The sequence below is a fragment of the Callionymus lyra genome, chromosome 4 (genome assembly GCF_982586985.1).
Source record: "Callionymus lyra chromosome 4, fCalLyr1.hap1.1, whole genome shotgun sequence".
In the NCBI taxonomy this organism is placed as follows: domain Eukaryota; kingdom Metazoa; phylum Chordata; class Actinopteri; order Syngnathiformes; family Callionymidae; genus Callionymus; species Callionymus lyra.
In genome coordinates, this window is record NC_141821.1 from 30,818,469 (window position 1) to 30,835,333 (window position 16,865).

The window sequence follows — 16,865 nt, forward strand, 5'->3', positions numbered from 1 at the left end:
TACAAAGAAATACAACTTAAAAGATCTATTTTGATCATTTTTTATTTTTGGGAAGAGACAGGAAGATGAAAATAATGTAACATTTGAAGGAAAAGAAGTGACGTCAGACTCACATTACTGTCCAACATTTGATATTCGGTCACAACTGGACAAGAAAAAACACTGGAGTGAACAAATAGGGTCCAGACAGGAGTAAACATGTGTTCAGTCTTATTTTTAAACGCACAGTTACACATATTTTACCAAGATTTAGTTAAAATTTGGGGTCTGCGCTGCGGCGTTTTAGCTTCTCTGGGTTGTTGGATGCCATGTGGGAAAAGTCTCTGAAGATGTCCTGGTAGGTTTCATCTCCTGTGAAACACAAACAAGTCAAAAGCATGAGAGGAAAACTTGGCAATGTCTGAAATGTTTGATCGTAAACATACTCAATACAATAGTTGGCCAGACATGCTTTAACATGATATTTCTACTGAATGAGAATGACTTCCTGTCCACCTTTCATCAATGTATTCATTTAAACCACAAATATATGATTAGTGTTTTAAGTCAGGTTCTAATGTATGTGTAAAGTAAGGACCATAGCTCAGCAAAACCATACATATTTGAACGGTTTAGACGATAGCAGTACAATTTCAAACGCATCAATATGTTGGCTGGGGAATGCAAGATAAATCACCAAATTTACACTTTTTTTTTTATAAATTTGTTTCACAATTTAGATTTTTTTTCCAGAGTTTAAAAAAAAAATGTTTTACCCTTCCCAGCCACCATACATTCCTGCTCTTTGTACTGTACAGCTCTCAAAACTCTGTATCAAATGCCAAACAAAAGCTCTATCATTTTGTCAGAGATAACAGCAGTGTTGTGCTGTTGCAGACAAACAGTATTGACTTGATGTAAATACCCCCAAAAAATATATTTTCAAGGTGACCGGCTCACAGCACAACTATGGGGTTGTTGTCGCTGTGTGGTTCAAATGTTACTCACAAGAGCTTGAATAGAAAAAAAGTTTACCATTCAAAACTGTCATTTAAAAGAGTTTACAGAATTAAAAGATGGAATTAAACTACATTTGATTATGAGACTGTTGTGCTATTAGTATGGGGATTAATAGTGAAGCTACACAGAATAAGGAGCGTGCAGGAGAGACGACCCTCGCTGGAAAGCATGCACAATATTGAACACACACAAGAGCCTTTTACCTCATACGTGACACGGGTGGCACACTGCACAAGCACTTCAGACCAGAAGGACATCTCAGTGGACAAAAAAAGACACACAGTGCACACAAAGACACACAATGATTAAGCAAAGTCCAGTACTGACCAGCAGTTTTTTGTCTCAAGCAGACACAAGCATCATATTTACAATCTTGTCTGAGGAAACTAATGATCAGGCAGGAATAGAAGGACATTCTATGGGCCTTTAAAAAAAAAAAAAAACACGTAATAAAGACACAAATCTCTGCATGAACACCCACAAATATGTAACAGTCACTATTCACAGAATAGTTGGTCTTGTGAGGACTAAATCCAGATCAGTTTGAACAACTGACAAGATGAGAACATGAACTAAAAGCCAGTGCAAATATGTAAAAAGATAAACAGTCTTCTTGCGCTTCTTTTATAAATAGTTATAAAACCGACTCTGTGCTGTACAAGTCTGGCCGTGAGTGGGTTTGAGAGAGAGAGGCAGTCTTGAATCAAAGTGCAGTTTCTTTTAAAGATATTTAGTGTCGAGTTGCCCTGAGCCTGTTGACCAGCAGGTGTAAACCCTGTTAGTCGTTCTGCCCTCCCAGAGCCCAGCCACTTATGTGGTTCTTTAAAGCCTGCAGGCTCTTCCTTGTACCCCCAGATCCCTGCTGGCGCCCCGAGTGACCTGGTTGGCCGAACGCTCCGTCCATCTCCCGCATCTCCTTGTTCATTTTGGCGATCCGCAGCCTAAAAACAAAGGAAATAATCAGCTTATATGTCATAGTTCTCTTCACCCGTGTTTGTGTTCTGGGTCACGTACAAGGTCACGATGTCGGCGTTGGCGCTGTCCACGGCGATGGTGATGGGGTCTTTTTGGTTTTTGTCTTTGGCATTGTAGTCCGCCCCTCGTTTCAGGAAGAGACACACCAGCCTGGCCGACGGAAACGATGGTTAAAGATGAACTACTGTAGTCTAAAAATGCTCGGTCAGAGACTTGGGAACATCTTTTAGTTCTGTACCATGCATGCGGGTAACAGGGCGATCCAGGCGGTCCAGTTTATTGCCGGACCAGCCCACAGTGGCATTAGTGACAATACTGTAAATTTTAATTTTTCTGATATTTTCTGTAAAGATTGGCTTAATTTTCAACACTCATGACATGCACAGTTGAACTTTATTATTTGAACAATGCTTTTAACCACCTGCCTGCACAGCGTCATGTGACCACCAAACTGATTTACAAAGACACTTTTCATACGAAGTACTGACTATCAGTGCTAGGAAAGTCACTTTATACATGAACTAGTTCAGTTCACCACTTTTTAAATAGTAAGTAAGTAAGTAAGTAAGTAAGTCATTTTTATTTGTATAGCGCTTTTCCAGACCAGGGTCACAAAGCGCTTAACAATCAAAACAATACTCAATAAAGTATATACTTTAAAGATCAAGATAATACTGAGAACACAACAGGGGTTCCAGAAAATCAAGGAAAAGCCTGAACAAATAAAAAATGAACTAGTTCAGTTCCTAATTCAAATTTTTCAAAAGTTTATCGCTCCAAGAATGAACAGGTTCATAGATCCTTTTTTTCCTTTATGATGCTACGAACTCTTCTTCTTCAAAGTTATTGCCAAAGCCATTATATAATCAAAGTCATCAATTATTTTAATCTGTAATCTAAAAATATTCATCAGATTTCATCATCATAGGAGTCAACAGTAGCAGTGATTCGTTCATGGTCCTGTCATGCAGATTTTACTTATTTACTTACATATAAAACCTAAATACATCAAAACTGGTTTACAGTGTGTTTTCGCACGTTTCTGACTCTAAGTCTCTGGCAACCTACTGGATAAAGATGGACGGAGAGACAGTGATGTTCAAGGACACTAGAACAAACGCGTTCACAGAAAAGATCATCAGGAATGTTCAGTTCAAGGTCATACAAAATATGAAAATCATGATCCATCCTTCAATGAACTACTTCAAGCACAACACTGTTGACCAGTGAAGTTACCAGGAAGATAGAACATAAAACAAGAGCCTTTATCTTTTTTTTGTGTGACGTTGCAGTTACACTATTACACCACTAGGAAACACAAGCAAACAAACTACTGATAGTTTTATTTAAATAAAGTGGCCAGTGCTCTGTACCCTGGAGGCTCTGCTGTCTGGGTTAGTGCGCCCCCTATGTGGATTTTTTGATCATTACATCTACTATTTATTTTATCGTTTTCAAACATGGAGCCTGATTAAAAACACATATATAAAAGGTGCTGCACAGAAAGAACAGCATGTCGGGAGATTCTAAATTATCTGTATATCATAAATTCATGTCAAATACGAACATCAACTGAATGTAATATAAACGTAAAGATTTGTTCTCTTTAACAGCAATTTGAAAATCTTTGTTGGTTACCCCGTGTGTCCCAGAATAGTGGCGTGATGAAGTGGTCCTCTGCCGTTGCTGTCCACCTGGTTGACGTGGGCGCCGTTCTGCAGCAGGAACTCACAGGCGGCCAAAGCATTCTAATGGAAAAAAAACACAAGCAGTTGGACAATGCTGCGACTCAGAAAAAAAGAAGGCTAATTGACTCTTGAAATTCCTCGACTCTCAGCTGAAATGTAGCTTTTAAAAAAGCCACACAAACGGCTCCAAACCTGCTGACTGGATGTTTGGAAAATAGCGGATCTTTTACGGAGAGGAACATGTGGAATCAGGTTTAATTGTGATTGCAGAAGACTCACCGCAGTGACGGCCTGTATCAGAGGAGTGCTGGACTCTTTGGCCGCATTGACCCAGTTGACATCTGCCCCGTGAGCCAGAGCGTCGGCCATGATGGGGAAGTTCTGCATGGCCGCTGCTCGGTACAGCAGCGCCCCGGGGTGAAGGTCGCTGAGGTCCTCGTCTTCAAGGTTACAATCTGAGAGGATTTGAGATCGACAATAGTCTCAAGTCTTGATTGAAAAGTTGATTTACCTTTATTGACGCCGGTGTTGTTCGTGGAGCCTTCACTAGGGTTCACTCCTGAGACAAGCGACGCAATGATGGTTTAAAAACATGTTGAATATCAACAAAGTATTTAAAGTAAGTTGAAGTAGTTTACCACTGAGCCGGGGCAGAGTGGCCCGACTTGGTTTTGGTCTCAGTGGAGGTTTTTGTCCGTTCTGATCCTGAGAAACTACTTTGGTCCTCCGGGCACTGACGTGTCTCACAGGAGGGTTTCTGGCGGTCTCTGGCAGTTTCTGGATGAACTTCTTCTCCACATACTTTGACTTAATCCAGCATTCTTTGTCTCCCCTAACAGACCCAGAGTTTAGTCGTCTTAAATGCCAAGAATGCAAACATCTTTTTCCCAAAACAAGTTCAACAATTTTGACCGTGAAAAAAACATTTCACATTAGCAGCCTCTAGTTTGGTACCTAGGACTGGAAGGCTGGGGTTTCTTGATGGTGATCTCATCGATCCGTGCTTCGTAGATCTTGTTGATCACCGCGTTCCCCAATTCACGCATCAACTGAATAAAAGATTAAAATGATAGTTTTGTTTTCCAGTAATGTGTCCCTGCAGCATCTTTACCTTCACCAGCTCCGGCTCCCAGGAGTCCAGAGTAAGTGAACGAACTTTGGAGAAATGGACTCCAAGACTCCTGAGAAGAAAAACAGAAAATGAAGCTCAGATTCAAAGACGTGTGTGTAGTTTTCGTGTTTTTCTACCTGTGTATTCCTGAGCAGATGATGCAGAGGGTGATGCCGAGGTTGATGGAGGCCCAGTCAGGACCCGGCTCTCCACAGTCGCAGCACTGCCTGTTCCCCAGGATGGCCTGAACTTCATCCAGCGCCTTGAGTCCTTCGTTCTCCTGATCCAGCGCTCCTCTTGGACTGTCGGCCGACACTGAGCTGCAGCGCTGCCTCTGGGGACGACACACGTTTACTACATGCTTCAAGCAACAAGATTCATTTTTGTTAAAGATCAAATCATGTGTCAATTTAAGTGTCTCTTGAATAGATGTTGGACACTATTGTATCATCAGTATGTGTCTGTTTGTACAAAACTCTATTTTCATTGAAATATTTACATTAGAAAAATGTGATTAAGCCCCGCCCACTGAAAAGAGCTAAAATCTTGGTTACCATAACCATGCTCACTCTGCTGTGATTGGTCAAACATCACATCATTTGTCATCAATCCAGGAAGTCTCCACCTCCAAGGGAATTTTTGTATAAATAAAGCAGGGTGTGATTACAGCTGGCTGGAGGAGGAGTGAAGACCATTATATAATATGGGATCTTGTAACCTCTTGTTTGCAGAGATTTCAGATCTTTCACTTCGTTTTTTTCCCCCGCCTTCCAACTATTTTGTCCCTCAAATTTAAGTCCATAAAATTATGAAAAAAAGATGTGAATAAGGACATTTTATATATCATTCAGACATTTTGTCCACAATTATTTGAAGCTTTAAATTTGGGTGAAATTTAATCCAATTAAATAGTGTACTCGTTTATTGTCGTAGCAAAATTGCAGAGTATCTGCCCTTTTTTTCTTTGCTAGTAAAGTTTTCCAAGCTTGAAGTATTTGGGACATTTTTCCCTCATACTTTGGTGTACAACGTGGCCAGGTTTGATGGACCAATCTAGGTCCAGACTTGGGTGCAAATAACCTCTTCATCTTCTCAGGCTGGTTACAAAGACTGTCGAAGGCAAGTGTCCTCACTCACCGGGCTGAGTGGGTCTTCTCTGCACTCTTGGAAAGCAGACGCGATGCTGTTTTGAACGGCACTGAACCAGGCCTGCTGCTGTTTTTCCGAGTCGGCCTGCAACAGACAGCACCTACGCCGACACAGAAGGAACCCCTTGAAACTCAGGCTTCGTCTGACGATCATGACAGGGACACACACTCACTTGGATGGAGACACGACCTCGAAGCAGAACCGCCTCTCGTTTTCGGTGTTGGTCTTGACGGTGCAAAGACGCAAGTCTTCCACCACCACAGTCGGCTGGTCCTGAGACATTTAAAAAAAACATCCTTTTGCTTAAAATACGACCAAATGTCATTTTTATTGTTCAGCTCTTCAATGATATCTGATGTCGTCTTATGCTCCATGCGTCTTATCACTGTGAACGCTGATAAATAAAAGGTTTCTTACCCTAAATTTCTTCTGGTACATCAGTTGACTTTTCTGAATGGAAAACCAGCGTCTGAAAAATATATATTCAGACGATTTCTTTTTGTCGTTGTAAAGCAACACAGTTGATTCTCCGCTTATGTCTGCACCTGTTCCAGGTCTTGAAGGCATTGCTGGCTCTCTTGTACAGATAACCTTCCATTGGAATCCCGTTAGCCGCCTCGCCGTTAAAATGCATGATGGAGTCATCATAGGAGATGTCCTGAGATGGTTGCGAAAAGTCAGGAAAAAAATGACCACAAACAAAACCTTCTAAAGATTTACCTTCTTCTTTATAGCTGCATGTTTCTGCTCCATGTCTCGCTTCTCTCGGGCAGAATTCAGGACAAACTTGGTGTGCTGATGAGAAATATTGAGATTCACACGTGAGAACTGAGACCACTTCACTGAACCTACATCAAAGGATCAGCCACTACATTATGACTACCTTGATTATTTTGTACTGGTTGTCAAAAACGTCAACAGTGGCTCAGGAGCTTCAAGTTTGCCTCGGAAGAATCGTCTTCTTGCCAACAGAAAGTTATTTGTAGTGACTTAAAGTCACATTTTTTTCTCATTTAAAAATGATTTTAAATTGTAAATTAGAAGCAAGTAGTACCTCATTTTTATAAAACCACAACATACATTTTATTAAAAAAGAAAATCATGTCACAAAAATAAAGCAAGCAAAAACAAATCCATAATAACTATTATTATTGTGATTCACTTAGAACCTTAAATACATTTGTAGAACGATTACTCGTAGTATAATAGCTTCACTATATACAGTACACACGCCAACGCACACAATATTTCATGTCCAGGGACCACTCAAGACAAAATGCATATTTCCTCTCTAACATGCAAACTTATGATGAAAACACCATTAGAGTTCAGTTCTGCACAATATATGACTATAAAATATATAAATATATATATATATATATATATATATTTTAAAATTGGAGTAGGCCTGTGTCATAGAAAGTAAATTAAATAATATAGCATTAATATATGCTAGAGAGTTAATATAGTTGAGTTACAAACACTAGAATTACACACAGGACACGATCAACATCTGAATTTAGATTAAAAATGATGACGGAATTTAAAATAACATGTTTAGGTTAATTCATTTTTCAATATTCTGTAATGAAAAATGCTTTTTTTTTGTTGGCATTGTAGAAGCAAGTATGACTATTAATATAACTTTAGGAAACATTACAAAAGTTGAACTGGATCCATTTCACTCTCTTTAGCTCATAGCAGCTTTTATTGTTTCCTCCTGGACAGGAAGAGACTTCAGCTGGTTTGATGCTGCCGTCTTATTCATTTCCTGTTCAAATCCTGCACTCGGCGTGACTGCTGATGCAAGAACAACCGTGCACTTCAACACACACACACACACACACACACACACACACATGCACACACTATACAGACAGGCCAAGTATTTCCTGTTGTTGCTCACGCATCTTGTCACGTTGACTGCGTGATGTCATGCGACACTTCAGGAAGACAACACAAGAGAATTATCGCCAAAGACACATGATCTGATAATAAGACACTTTGACTGGATTCTTCCTCCTTCGAGGTATGAAAGAAACAAAGACACAATAAAATGATTTACCTCGTCGTACAAGTTTCCTCTGTATTCGTCCAGCTCTGACAATGATTGGTGGCCATGTTGGAAAAGTTGCGCCTGAGCGTCCATCAGTGACAACATCTGACAGGGAAGGTGTGTTTACTCAGATTGCACAGGACAAATATTCAACTTTAAGGTACTGGGCGGCAATATTGAAATAAAACACAACTTGAACTTTACAACTCACTTACTTGTGAACTAAAAATAATTCAAACATTATTTATAAATCTCTTTTTTTGATTTGTGTTGCAACAAGTCTATGTTAATGGTCTACTTCTGCAATTTATTATAAATAATAATTTCCTGCTTTTCTTCAATAGGAAAGACGTCACCGTTTAAACACTTCTGAAACTTAATTTACAATGCTTGTGAAACTTAAATCACAATGGAGCGAGTAAGAATGTTTTATTTTCAACATTCTATTAACGTACTTGAAGAACTTGAACATCAAAGTTACAAGTAATATTCACAACTTATACAGGACAAGCTTTTATTTAATTTACAAAAGGTTGTTCCACGTTCACTAAAACAAACCTTCATCTTCTCAAAGATGGTGTAAAATCACATGACTTCTTTCAGCCAATCAACAAATCCTAAGTTTCAGTTTACTTGGCTCAAGAAATCTCGTTTCCTGCTCACTACTTTGTAATAAACTTCAGATCTGACCTTGTCCCGTAACTAACTTCGGAGAGTGACCAGAACAGTGCGTGTGAAGCATTTTGAGCAATTTGTTAAACATCTTTAAATAGGTCAACTTGAACTCACTGCCATCAGAATTTCAGTCTTTTTCTTGGCCTCGATGACATTTATCTGAAAGAAAAGAACGTCGTGGTTAGAAAGACGGTTGATGTTTCATGAAAAAAAAAGTCCGTCCTCAACCACAGCTCTGGGGAAAGAGAGAAACAGCATTGATCACAGAGGCTGCTGCAGACACAACTATAATCAGGCGGACTGATGAATCCACGGGATGTTCTGATGAAGGATATACTTCTGTTTCCTTTGACACGATACTGACTCTCACTCTATTTTGACTAAGTCAAATCGTTTTGAGAGTGAATAGTAGTGAGAAAGTGAGGGGAGAGTTGTGGAGATGTTGAATAAGATCTACTCTATTATTCACAAGATAAAATCATCTTTACTCCCATAATGTACTGCAAAAGTTTTTTAAGTCACATCCATGCCAATGAGCAGTGGAAATGTAATAGTTTTTTTTCTTGTTCTGCTCTACTGTGTTGCAATCTCACTCACATGCAACAAGTATTTGTCAAGTTGCAATCTTCTCTAGAAACCCTAAACCAATGTTGAAAGAACAAGAACACATTTTGGCTCAACAGTCACATGGAAGATGATTGTTTTAGTGACTGGATAGTGAAGTTATTTTGAACATGATAGTTTGTTTCTTGTAACATTCTGCATGTACTCAAGAAAACACTTTCCCACCTCCAGCACGTAGTCCAGCGCACTGGACCTGAAGGCCTTCCGAGAGTTCAGCAGAGCGCTGCTGGCCTCCTCTACTTCATGCGGTTTGTTTCGTGGCGCCTGAGCATTTTTGACTAGCGCCCCCTCCAGGACCTCACTACTGCGCTCAAATTCCTTCCTCACATCTTTGAAGCGTCGTACGTCTCTGTGAAGTGTAAAAAAAAATGAACAAACATGTCTGAAAAATCGCATCAACATTCAACTCTTTTCAGTCAAAATATTCATTTTCTTTTTGTAAAATATATTTCTAAAAGTATAATAAACACAAACGCTAAAATTACATTGAGGAGAATTCATTCATTAAGAGGAACAACAAATCATATTGTTTTAAATAGTCTTCTTCAAATCCATTTTAATTACGTTACCAGCGGCGATTTCACCTTTGAAATATCAGATGAAGTAATCACGCACATGTGTTGTAAACTGCTTTATTTCCCGTTTACTTCCTCCTTTTCTTTTGTAGAATAAGTGGAGCTTTATTCCTTCTTTCATCATTGATTTTGAGTTGCGTCATTTCAAACTATGATATTGACTCAAAGATATACAGTTAGCTCGTAGCCCGAGGAAGCATTTCTTTTTCTAATTAAAATCAAAGATTTATTATAATTAAATTTCTTCATGTAACTGAATAACAATCACTGACACTTGTGTTGTTGTCTGCTGATCATAAACACTGTTATTCTAAAAAAGAAGTTGTAACTAGGAGCTAACTTAGCATAATATAACATATTTCATTATAATTTCATATAATTCGCTTTTTTACTCTTAATATCTTTGGTCAAACGATACATTTATTTTAAATTCCAATATTATGCATTAATAAATCACAATTTCAATAAACTGCATGATTCCATAGTCGCTAACATTCGTTTTATTTAGTACCACAGACGCTAAAACTGTGTCCCGCCTTTTTTTCATTTGTAAATAAAGAGTTTGCTTTAATTAAAGTGAATATTACAAAACATAATCCCATGACTCACTCTTTGACAAAGGTCTGTATCTTGCTCTTGACCGTCTTTTGTGTGACTTCTATCACCTCCTAAAAGACAAACGTATATTATTTAAAAGTGCCGTCATCGGCCGAACATCAGACTCACCCCTTGTGCTTCCAAAATAAGAGTCAGTTTTTGGGAAAACTTCCCGAGGCATTCCTGCCGCAAAAAAACAAACAAACTATTGGTTAGATGCTGAACTTCACCACATCTCAACACTGTTGGAATAAAAGCACATTCTTGTTGGTTTTCTAATGACGACGGTAATGGTCAACGGTGTCCCTCACCGATCACCTACTACTGTGTGATCCAGACCCTGACACCACGATAAGAGTAGAAGAACAACAACAATAGATAAGCAGCCGATCGACAGCAAGTTAGATTTTCAATATGAATCTGAACAGCCATCAGCCGATAAAGCCTTTTGGATCAAAGCGATAAGAACTATTTAAACTATAATTTCTTCCTCCAAAAATCCTGCAAATCATTGTCAAGACTTTTATTTTTATTGTCTTTTCCTAGTTTTCAGTATTATCTCCAAAAGCATGAGATGGTGACCGTCAGTAACACTTGCTACCATACACGACTCTTACCAGAGATCAGACGTCTAAAAATAAGAGCACAGGTTTCAGTAGTCCTGCCACACAGTATGCCATCATAGAGGGAAGGACAGTATAAATAGAAAGGTTGCGTCTCACCGACATCATACTGTCCCTGGAGCAGTGATGGCCCAGATCCCTGAGGCCGCTGACGAAGCTCTTGCTGGCCTGGCAGTAGACGCGTCCGGCTTCCAACATGGCCTGGCATTGTTTCACAAGCTGGAAAGTACAAAACGATCAAGCCTGTCCCAGATATGCCTTTCTTATCATTTCACAAAATCATTTATACACCCGGACCATGGTTTCATGGGTGATGGTTAAGTTCCGGGTTGTGTAGCAAATTAAAAATTATGACAAATAAATGTTAATTAAATCTTTTGCAAGCTTTTGGAAAATATCCTTTTGTTGTATAAATCTGCTGTGGAAGCAAAGCAGTTGAATAAATATAGTGAGGACTATATTGTAAATAAAGCTGCATTAAATTAATGTTAAATCATGTTTACAACAGTGTCTTTATTCATCCCTGTGTGCTAATGTCATGCAAGTGAACAAGAGAATATTTGTTTTCAGGGAAAAACAAACATGAGACAGGAAACATACGATTTCTTTCATTACAATTACAGAAGCACTAATCCAGAACCAGAAGAGACGTAGTTATTTAAGGTGTTTCTGTTCGCTGTGGTTTTAGTTCACATGACTGCAGTATCGCTAGTTTCAAGAAGACAGTTAATGCCAACTAAACCACAAAACTTAAAACAATAAAGGATGAGGGTTGATGAGTGGATGCCAGTTAGAAAAACATAAAGGGGATGTAGCCATCAAACATCCTTCCTCTTTTCCATCAGGTGAAAATGTCTTGCCAGATATCACATGAACTTTTATTCGTATGAGGAACGAGAAAGAGTTATGATCTGACGTAAAATTAAATGTATTTTACTTCTCTCCTTCATTCTTTAAGGTATCATTTGTAGCGTCGGTTTGTATCTAAATGCAAGTATGACGTTGTTAATAGTTTATGATCATGAGATCAATTTGAGATAAAAAAAAGGATGTGAAGAAATATTAATATATACGTATACATACCTTTGCTTGCATGCATAATGCATTGACCAGATAATGGCATAACAGACTTTAAATTGAATTCTTCCTATATCTTGTAATTTATATACATTCAATTTATTATACAACATTTACAGGTGACAACTTTTTCATCAAATGCCATCTTTTAAAACTTGAAAGAAATGTGTAAAGTCTTACCTTTTCTAATCTTGTTTCTAGTTCACTCACTTCATTCTGGACATCTTCAATCTCAGCTCTAAAACACACAAAAAAAGATCGCCACATTAAAACTTTACTCCACACCTTGAAACATCTGCCCGCGGATTAATAATTGCAATATTTCCAAACGTTATTCTTAATGAAGAATCTAGATCTACGTTTGCGTTACTTTGATCCATCAGTTCTTCCACAGTGAGGAAATCACAACATACATTCCAAACATATATATTTTACAGATATATAAAGCAACAAGCTTGTTTTAGGAGGGAAAATAACGTCGTAAAATTATCTATATTGACGCAGATTTTTCTCCATCGCTGCTGGAAAGACACATGTGAATTCTGGGTAATGTCCAGTTATGGAGCTTATTAATGAGTTTGTTTAGATAGATGATAGATAAAACTTTATTGATCCCTCTAGGCGACCTACATTGGTCTGATAGTGTTTTCAATGCATTTACATTAAGTCTTATTACACAAATAGTAACTCAGATAGTAGACACTGAAACTGATAGAAAGAAGGTTTCTGACACAAACAAATGATTTGTGGATGCAGAAAGAAAAACATAGATATTAGTTGTTGTTTATTTATCAGTGACTGATAATGGCTCAGCGTTTATCTTGTTGAATCTTGTGTGACAAGTTGCAAGTTCTGATTGAATTCATGGGAACAGTCTCACCAAGTGGACACAAGTCTGTTGGCACATCTTGTTATTTTTGCGTATTTGCCAAAATCAACATGCAGTAAATGTAGGTCCACTGATGTGTTACACACAAACTTCCGAACGACTCCACACTTTCTAAAAGCTGTGAGCGTGTGAGAAATACATCCGTGTGGGTTCAAGTGCACTTCACGCGTAATGGAAAGTTTGAATAGGCCTGATATTTGGTTTTACTAGCCGGAGTTTGACCGTTAAATCTTGCTTCGTCAGACTCTCCATGTGGTGAGTTCTTCAGTTATTTGAGTGAGACCGTCAGTATCTCGCTCTGTTTCTCGTCTCCTCTCACGCCAGAACATCAACCGTGTGGTTTCCGCTGCCTTCCACCGACAGCACAGAGAGAGAGAGAGAGAGAGTAGAGCGAGAAGAACACACACAGTAGCTGTTTGTTTTTGTGTTTGTGTGCGAGGTTTGAATCAAAGAGGTCAAGTCCTGCAGCAATAGGATGATAAATAACACGACAAATTATCTGTTTCGTGTCGGTGTTTGAATCCTTTTTTGATTAGAAGTAAAGACATTGTGGATGTTATTAAACGCATCCGTGTCATGCACGTGTTGTACAAACATTGACTTCTGTTTGCTTTTAAAATATAATCCAGACACACGTTTTGAAAATATCAGCAGATGAGTCACACATCAGACATGACAACTAAATACTTATTGGAACCACATATATGCAGACGTGTAACCCTCACATGATTTTAATAAAGTTCTCTATGGTGGAGAACTTCCTAAAACTTGTTCTGTGTGTTCTTCAGCCATATTTTAGACTGCATTTCTGCTCACTTCTCCTTTGCTTTGCCTCGGTTTGAGGATTAACTGTGTCAAAAGCATCAGTGTCGTCGTGAGCAGGAACACAGGACGTGACACTTGAAAGGAAAATGTGAACGTCTCTCTCCTCTGTGTTGTTGAGCTAAGAAGCTACAGAACACAGAATAACTGGAGACACTGAACCACTTCCTGGCTCAGAAGATGGACTCACTAGAATAAGTCGAGCTGAGGAACATTACTATTCTAACTAAGCAACTACAACAAAAGTCAATTAAAATCCAGAACATGGTTAGCACTACCGACTCACAACTACTCACAAACGTGAAAACGTTTCAGCTTAAGCCTGTGTTTTATATGCTCTACCCATGCTTTGTGTGTTTACTCCAGGCACTCCGGTTTCCTCCCACAGTGCAAAAACATATGCCGAGCTGGTTTAGCTGCTTCCTCATCAATCAAACAGTATGTTTATTATATAGTCACCCATTTATTACTAAATGCAATAAAGTTAAATCCATGTTAACCACCTATGAACCAGCTAGCAGTCTGGGCTGAAAGCATAAGGGAATCGATTTTCTATCAAATATCTAAAGTTTGAATTAAGCCATCTTATTTTTCTTTAACGACAAACATGTTGACAAAATATTGTCGTTTTTGCACGAATAAGTACGAGATAAGTAAAATTCGATAAGTAAAAGTCTGTGTACAAAATGTAAACTTTAAATATGATTTTCTAAAATACAAGCTAAAGGTTCCGTCACGTGAAAAACACGCTTCCTCTCAAACATTAATCACTTTGGTACCTCTCGTCTCACTTCCTGTTCCACTCCACCTCAGTTACCTAGCAACAAGAACCTGAACACTTACAACCACAAACAAGTGCATTTCCGGCACATTCTAAGATTGACAGCTCGGATAAGTTCTTGCTGTTGAGACTTAAAATTAAATGAGCAAACAACATCTATAGGAAGCAAGACGTAAGAAATGTGCCTAATAAGCAGGTTTTCAGCGACAGAGTGACTCAGACAGGTTGCCAAAAACTTCCAGGACACACCCAAAGTCTCAGCCCGACTCCTTTCAAGCGACTTGCAACACTAGATCAGTGACACTTCCCTTGTTATTACACCAGGCAACGGTTCTGTGCTGCAAGAGGCGTCAATTACACATGAAGAAGACGTATTTGGAAACTACCAGAGCCGTGCATCGTGCTGGTGTCTCAGGCCTGCTGCTGGTGCTGACCCCTGCATGAGTCCAGGCCCTCATACAACACAACACATATGGCAGCACACACTGAAGTTTATCTGTTAAATAATTTGACTGATCTATACGAAAAGTTGATTTTGAACACCCACTCTTGATAGTATGTATTTAAAAATCATGAATATGTTTTTTGACAGTTGATTTTGGCACACAAATGCAACATGCAAATGAAAATAGTTTTAGTATTAAAGTTTTAATCTGCACAAAGGCTCCTTTAAATCGGCCCAGACTTTGTTACATGAACATGCATTTTTTATGTTATGCTTATACAAAGATGACGGCACAGTTAAAAGGAGAAAACTCTTTGTTATGATGCAGTTCCGAATTATATACAATTAAATATATACAATTCATAATAAAATGTCATTCAAAGTGTATTTCCCCTGATTTGAACAGCAACCACCAAAAACTTTTTAGTATATAGGTAGGGGAAATACATTGTTTTCTTGTGTACATTTTATTATTTTTCTAAATGTAACAACACACATAATGACAAACGCCACTATGGCGTGCTTTTATTTTGAAACATTAAATGTAAGACTTTTGACAAACAACTTGCGGTGTATTCATATAAAAAATGGTCTCGTTTTAAGTCATTTTTTAGCACAACCGGTAAATCCAGACAGGTTTTGAAGAGAATAAAGCGACAGAACAGACGACAGTGATCCTGGGATCTTACCTGAAACGTGGCGAGTCTTTCAAACACTCCTCAAAGTCCAGTATTATTGTCATCTTGTGTGTCCGCGGCGAGTTAAATACAAACAATCCCTGATGCTCTCGGAACTTTCCTGGCTCTAGATCCCTCCCCTGACACTCAGATCCTGACGCTTCTCACGCGTTCACAAACAATCCTTTCCGCCTCAACGACCGGAAGTAGCTTTTGACGCGTTAATATCATTTCACCCGCGCCTGGCACTGCTGTGTGTGCTCGTTCTTCTGCTCGAGTGTGTAACTCTTCTGTCACATGCGTGTAGTCCAGCCTCTCACAAGTACACAAACCTCTGGATTTCCGGGGTTTCAGTGGAAGCAGCAGTTAAAGTGACACGATGACATTTAAAGCATAACATAACACTTTTGAAAACGTCTTTAATTTCATGTTCGGTGTGGACGCCATTTTGTTTGTGCATTCTCCCTTTTGTTTCTATTGTTGCTGTGCGTGTCGACTCTCCACATGTTGGGTGTGTATTCTTGTCTGGCAACTTTTTGTGTCTTTGCTGTCTGCCTGTGAAGTGACACGAGGCCTGTGGAAAAGAAGGTTCCGCAGCAGGAGATATAAAGTCATTTCAGAATATTTATTTTAATTTTCCAAAAAGGCCCTTTTGGAAAACTTTTAACCTTTTTAAAAAAGATCAAGGCATGCCACAGGAGAAAACAATAATTGAAAGAAATAAATATATGACTATTGATGCACCTGTGGTCTCTTGGTTTCAAGTGCCGCAGTGGCCAGCACCTTTTAAAAAGGTTTAACAGATATAGGCAGTAAGTCTGTGGATTAGTTTCTATGGAGGGACAGTCGTTACTTGTTTATGTGACAAAATACACAAATAAGAAAACAATTCAGTCAAAAATGTCTGTAATTTTAGAGATTCCTCGACATGTTGCAAGCTCTTAATCTCAATAACTGGTTTTCCAGTAGTAAGTAAGTAATGGTTATTTCTAAAGCCCTGTGCACTCAATATACTTCCATAGATACCTCAGTCCAATTGAACTGTACTTTTTTTACAGAACAGACCTGTGTTCTACACCTGGGAACCATGATAAGATCCTGT

At 38.7% G+C, this 16,865-nt stretch overlaps 1 protein-coding gene across 3 annotated transcripts; it reads right to left on the reverse strand.

Moving 5' to 3' along the window:
- Window positions 1–24: 24 nt before the first annotated feature.
- acap1 (ArfGAP with coiled-coil, ankyrin repeat and PH domains 1) lies at window positions 25–16,060 on the reverse strand. Of its 3 annotated transcripts, none has more exons than XR_015710931.1 (23): window positions 15,776–16,060; window positions 12,330–12,387; window positions 11,172–11,291; window positions 10,579–10,632; window positions 10,462–10,520; window positions 9,443–9,626; window positions 8,768–8,812; window positions 7,988–8,083; window positions 6,643–6,717; window positions 6,468–6,580; window positions 6,340–6,391; window positions 6,095–6,195; window positions 5,911–6,022; window positions 4,911–5,101; window positions 4,774–4,843; window positions 4,617–4,711; window positions 4,301–4,494; window positions 4,174–4,221; window positions 3,942–4,117; window positions 3,613–3,722; window positions 2,014–2,124; window positions 1,203–1,940; window positions 25–351 (listed from the first exon to the last, which is right to left on the reverse strand). XR_015710931.1 is itself a non-coding variant. In XM_087789713.1 (23 exons), the coding sequence occupies exons 1-23, from the start codon at window positions 15,826–15,828 to the stop codon at window positions 254–256; spliced, it is 2,283 nt and encodes a 760-aa protein (XP_087645839.1). In that variant the 5' UTR covers window positions 15,829–16,060; the 3' UTR covers window positions 25–253. The 3 variants fall into 3 exon arrangements, 1 of the variants encoding a protein (XP_087645839.1); XR_015710930.1 differs by having other exon boundaries at window positions 4,911–5,107; XM_087789713.1 differs by having other exon boundaries at window positions 1,879–1,940; window positions 4,911–5,107.
- Between the last annotated feature and the right edge of the window lie 805 nt (window positions 16,061–16,865).

What these genes read in the sequence shown, in the direction of transcription:
- acap1 (XM_087789713.1), bottom strand. Translation starts at nt 15,828, where the DNA reads ATGACAATAATACTGGACTTTGAGGAGTGTTTGAAAGACTCGCCACGT. An exon ending in ATACAGACCTTTGTCAAAGA is followed by an intron (nt 9,627 to 10,461) that starts GTGAGTCATGGG and finishes TACACTTCACAG; the next exon opens with AGACGTACGACGCTTCAAAG. An exon ending in GGGAGCCGGAGCTGGTGAAG is followed by an intron (nt 4,712 to 4,773) that starts GTAAAGATGCTG and finishes TCTTTTATTCAG; the next exon opens with TTGATGCGTGAATTGGGGAA.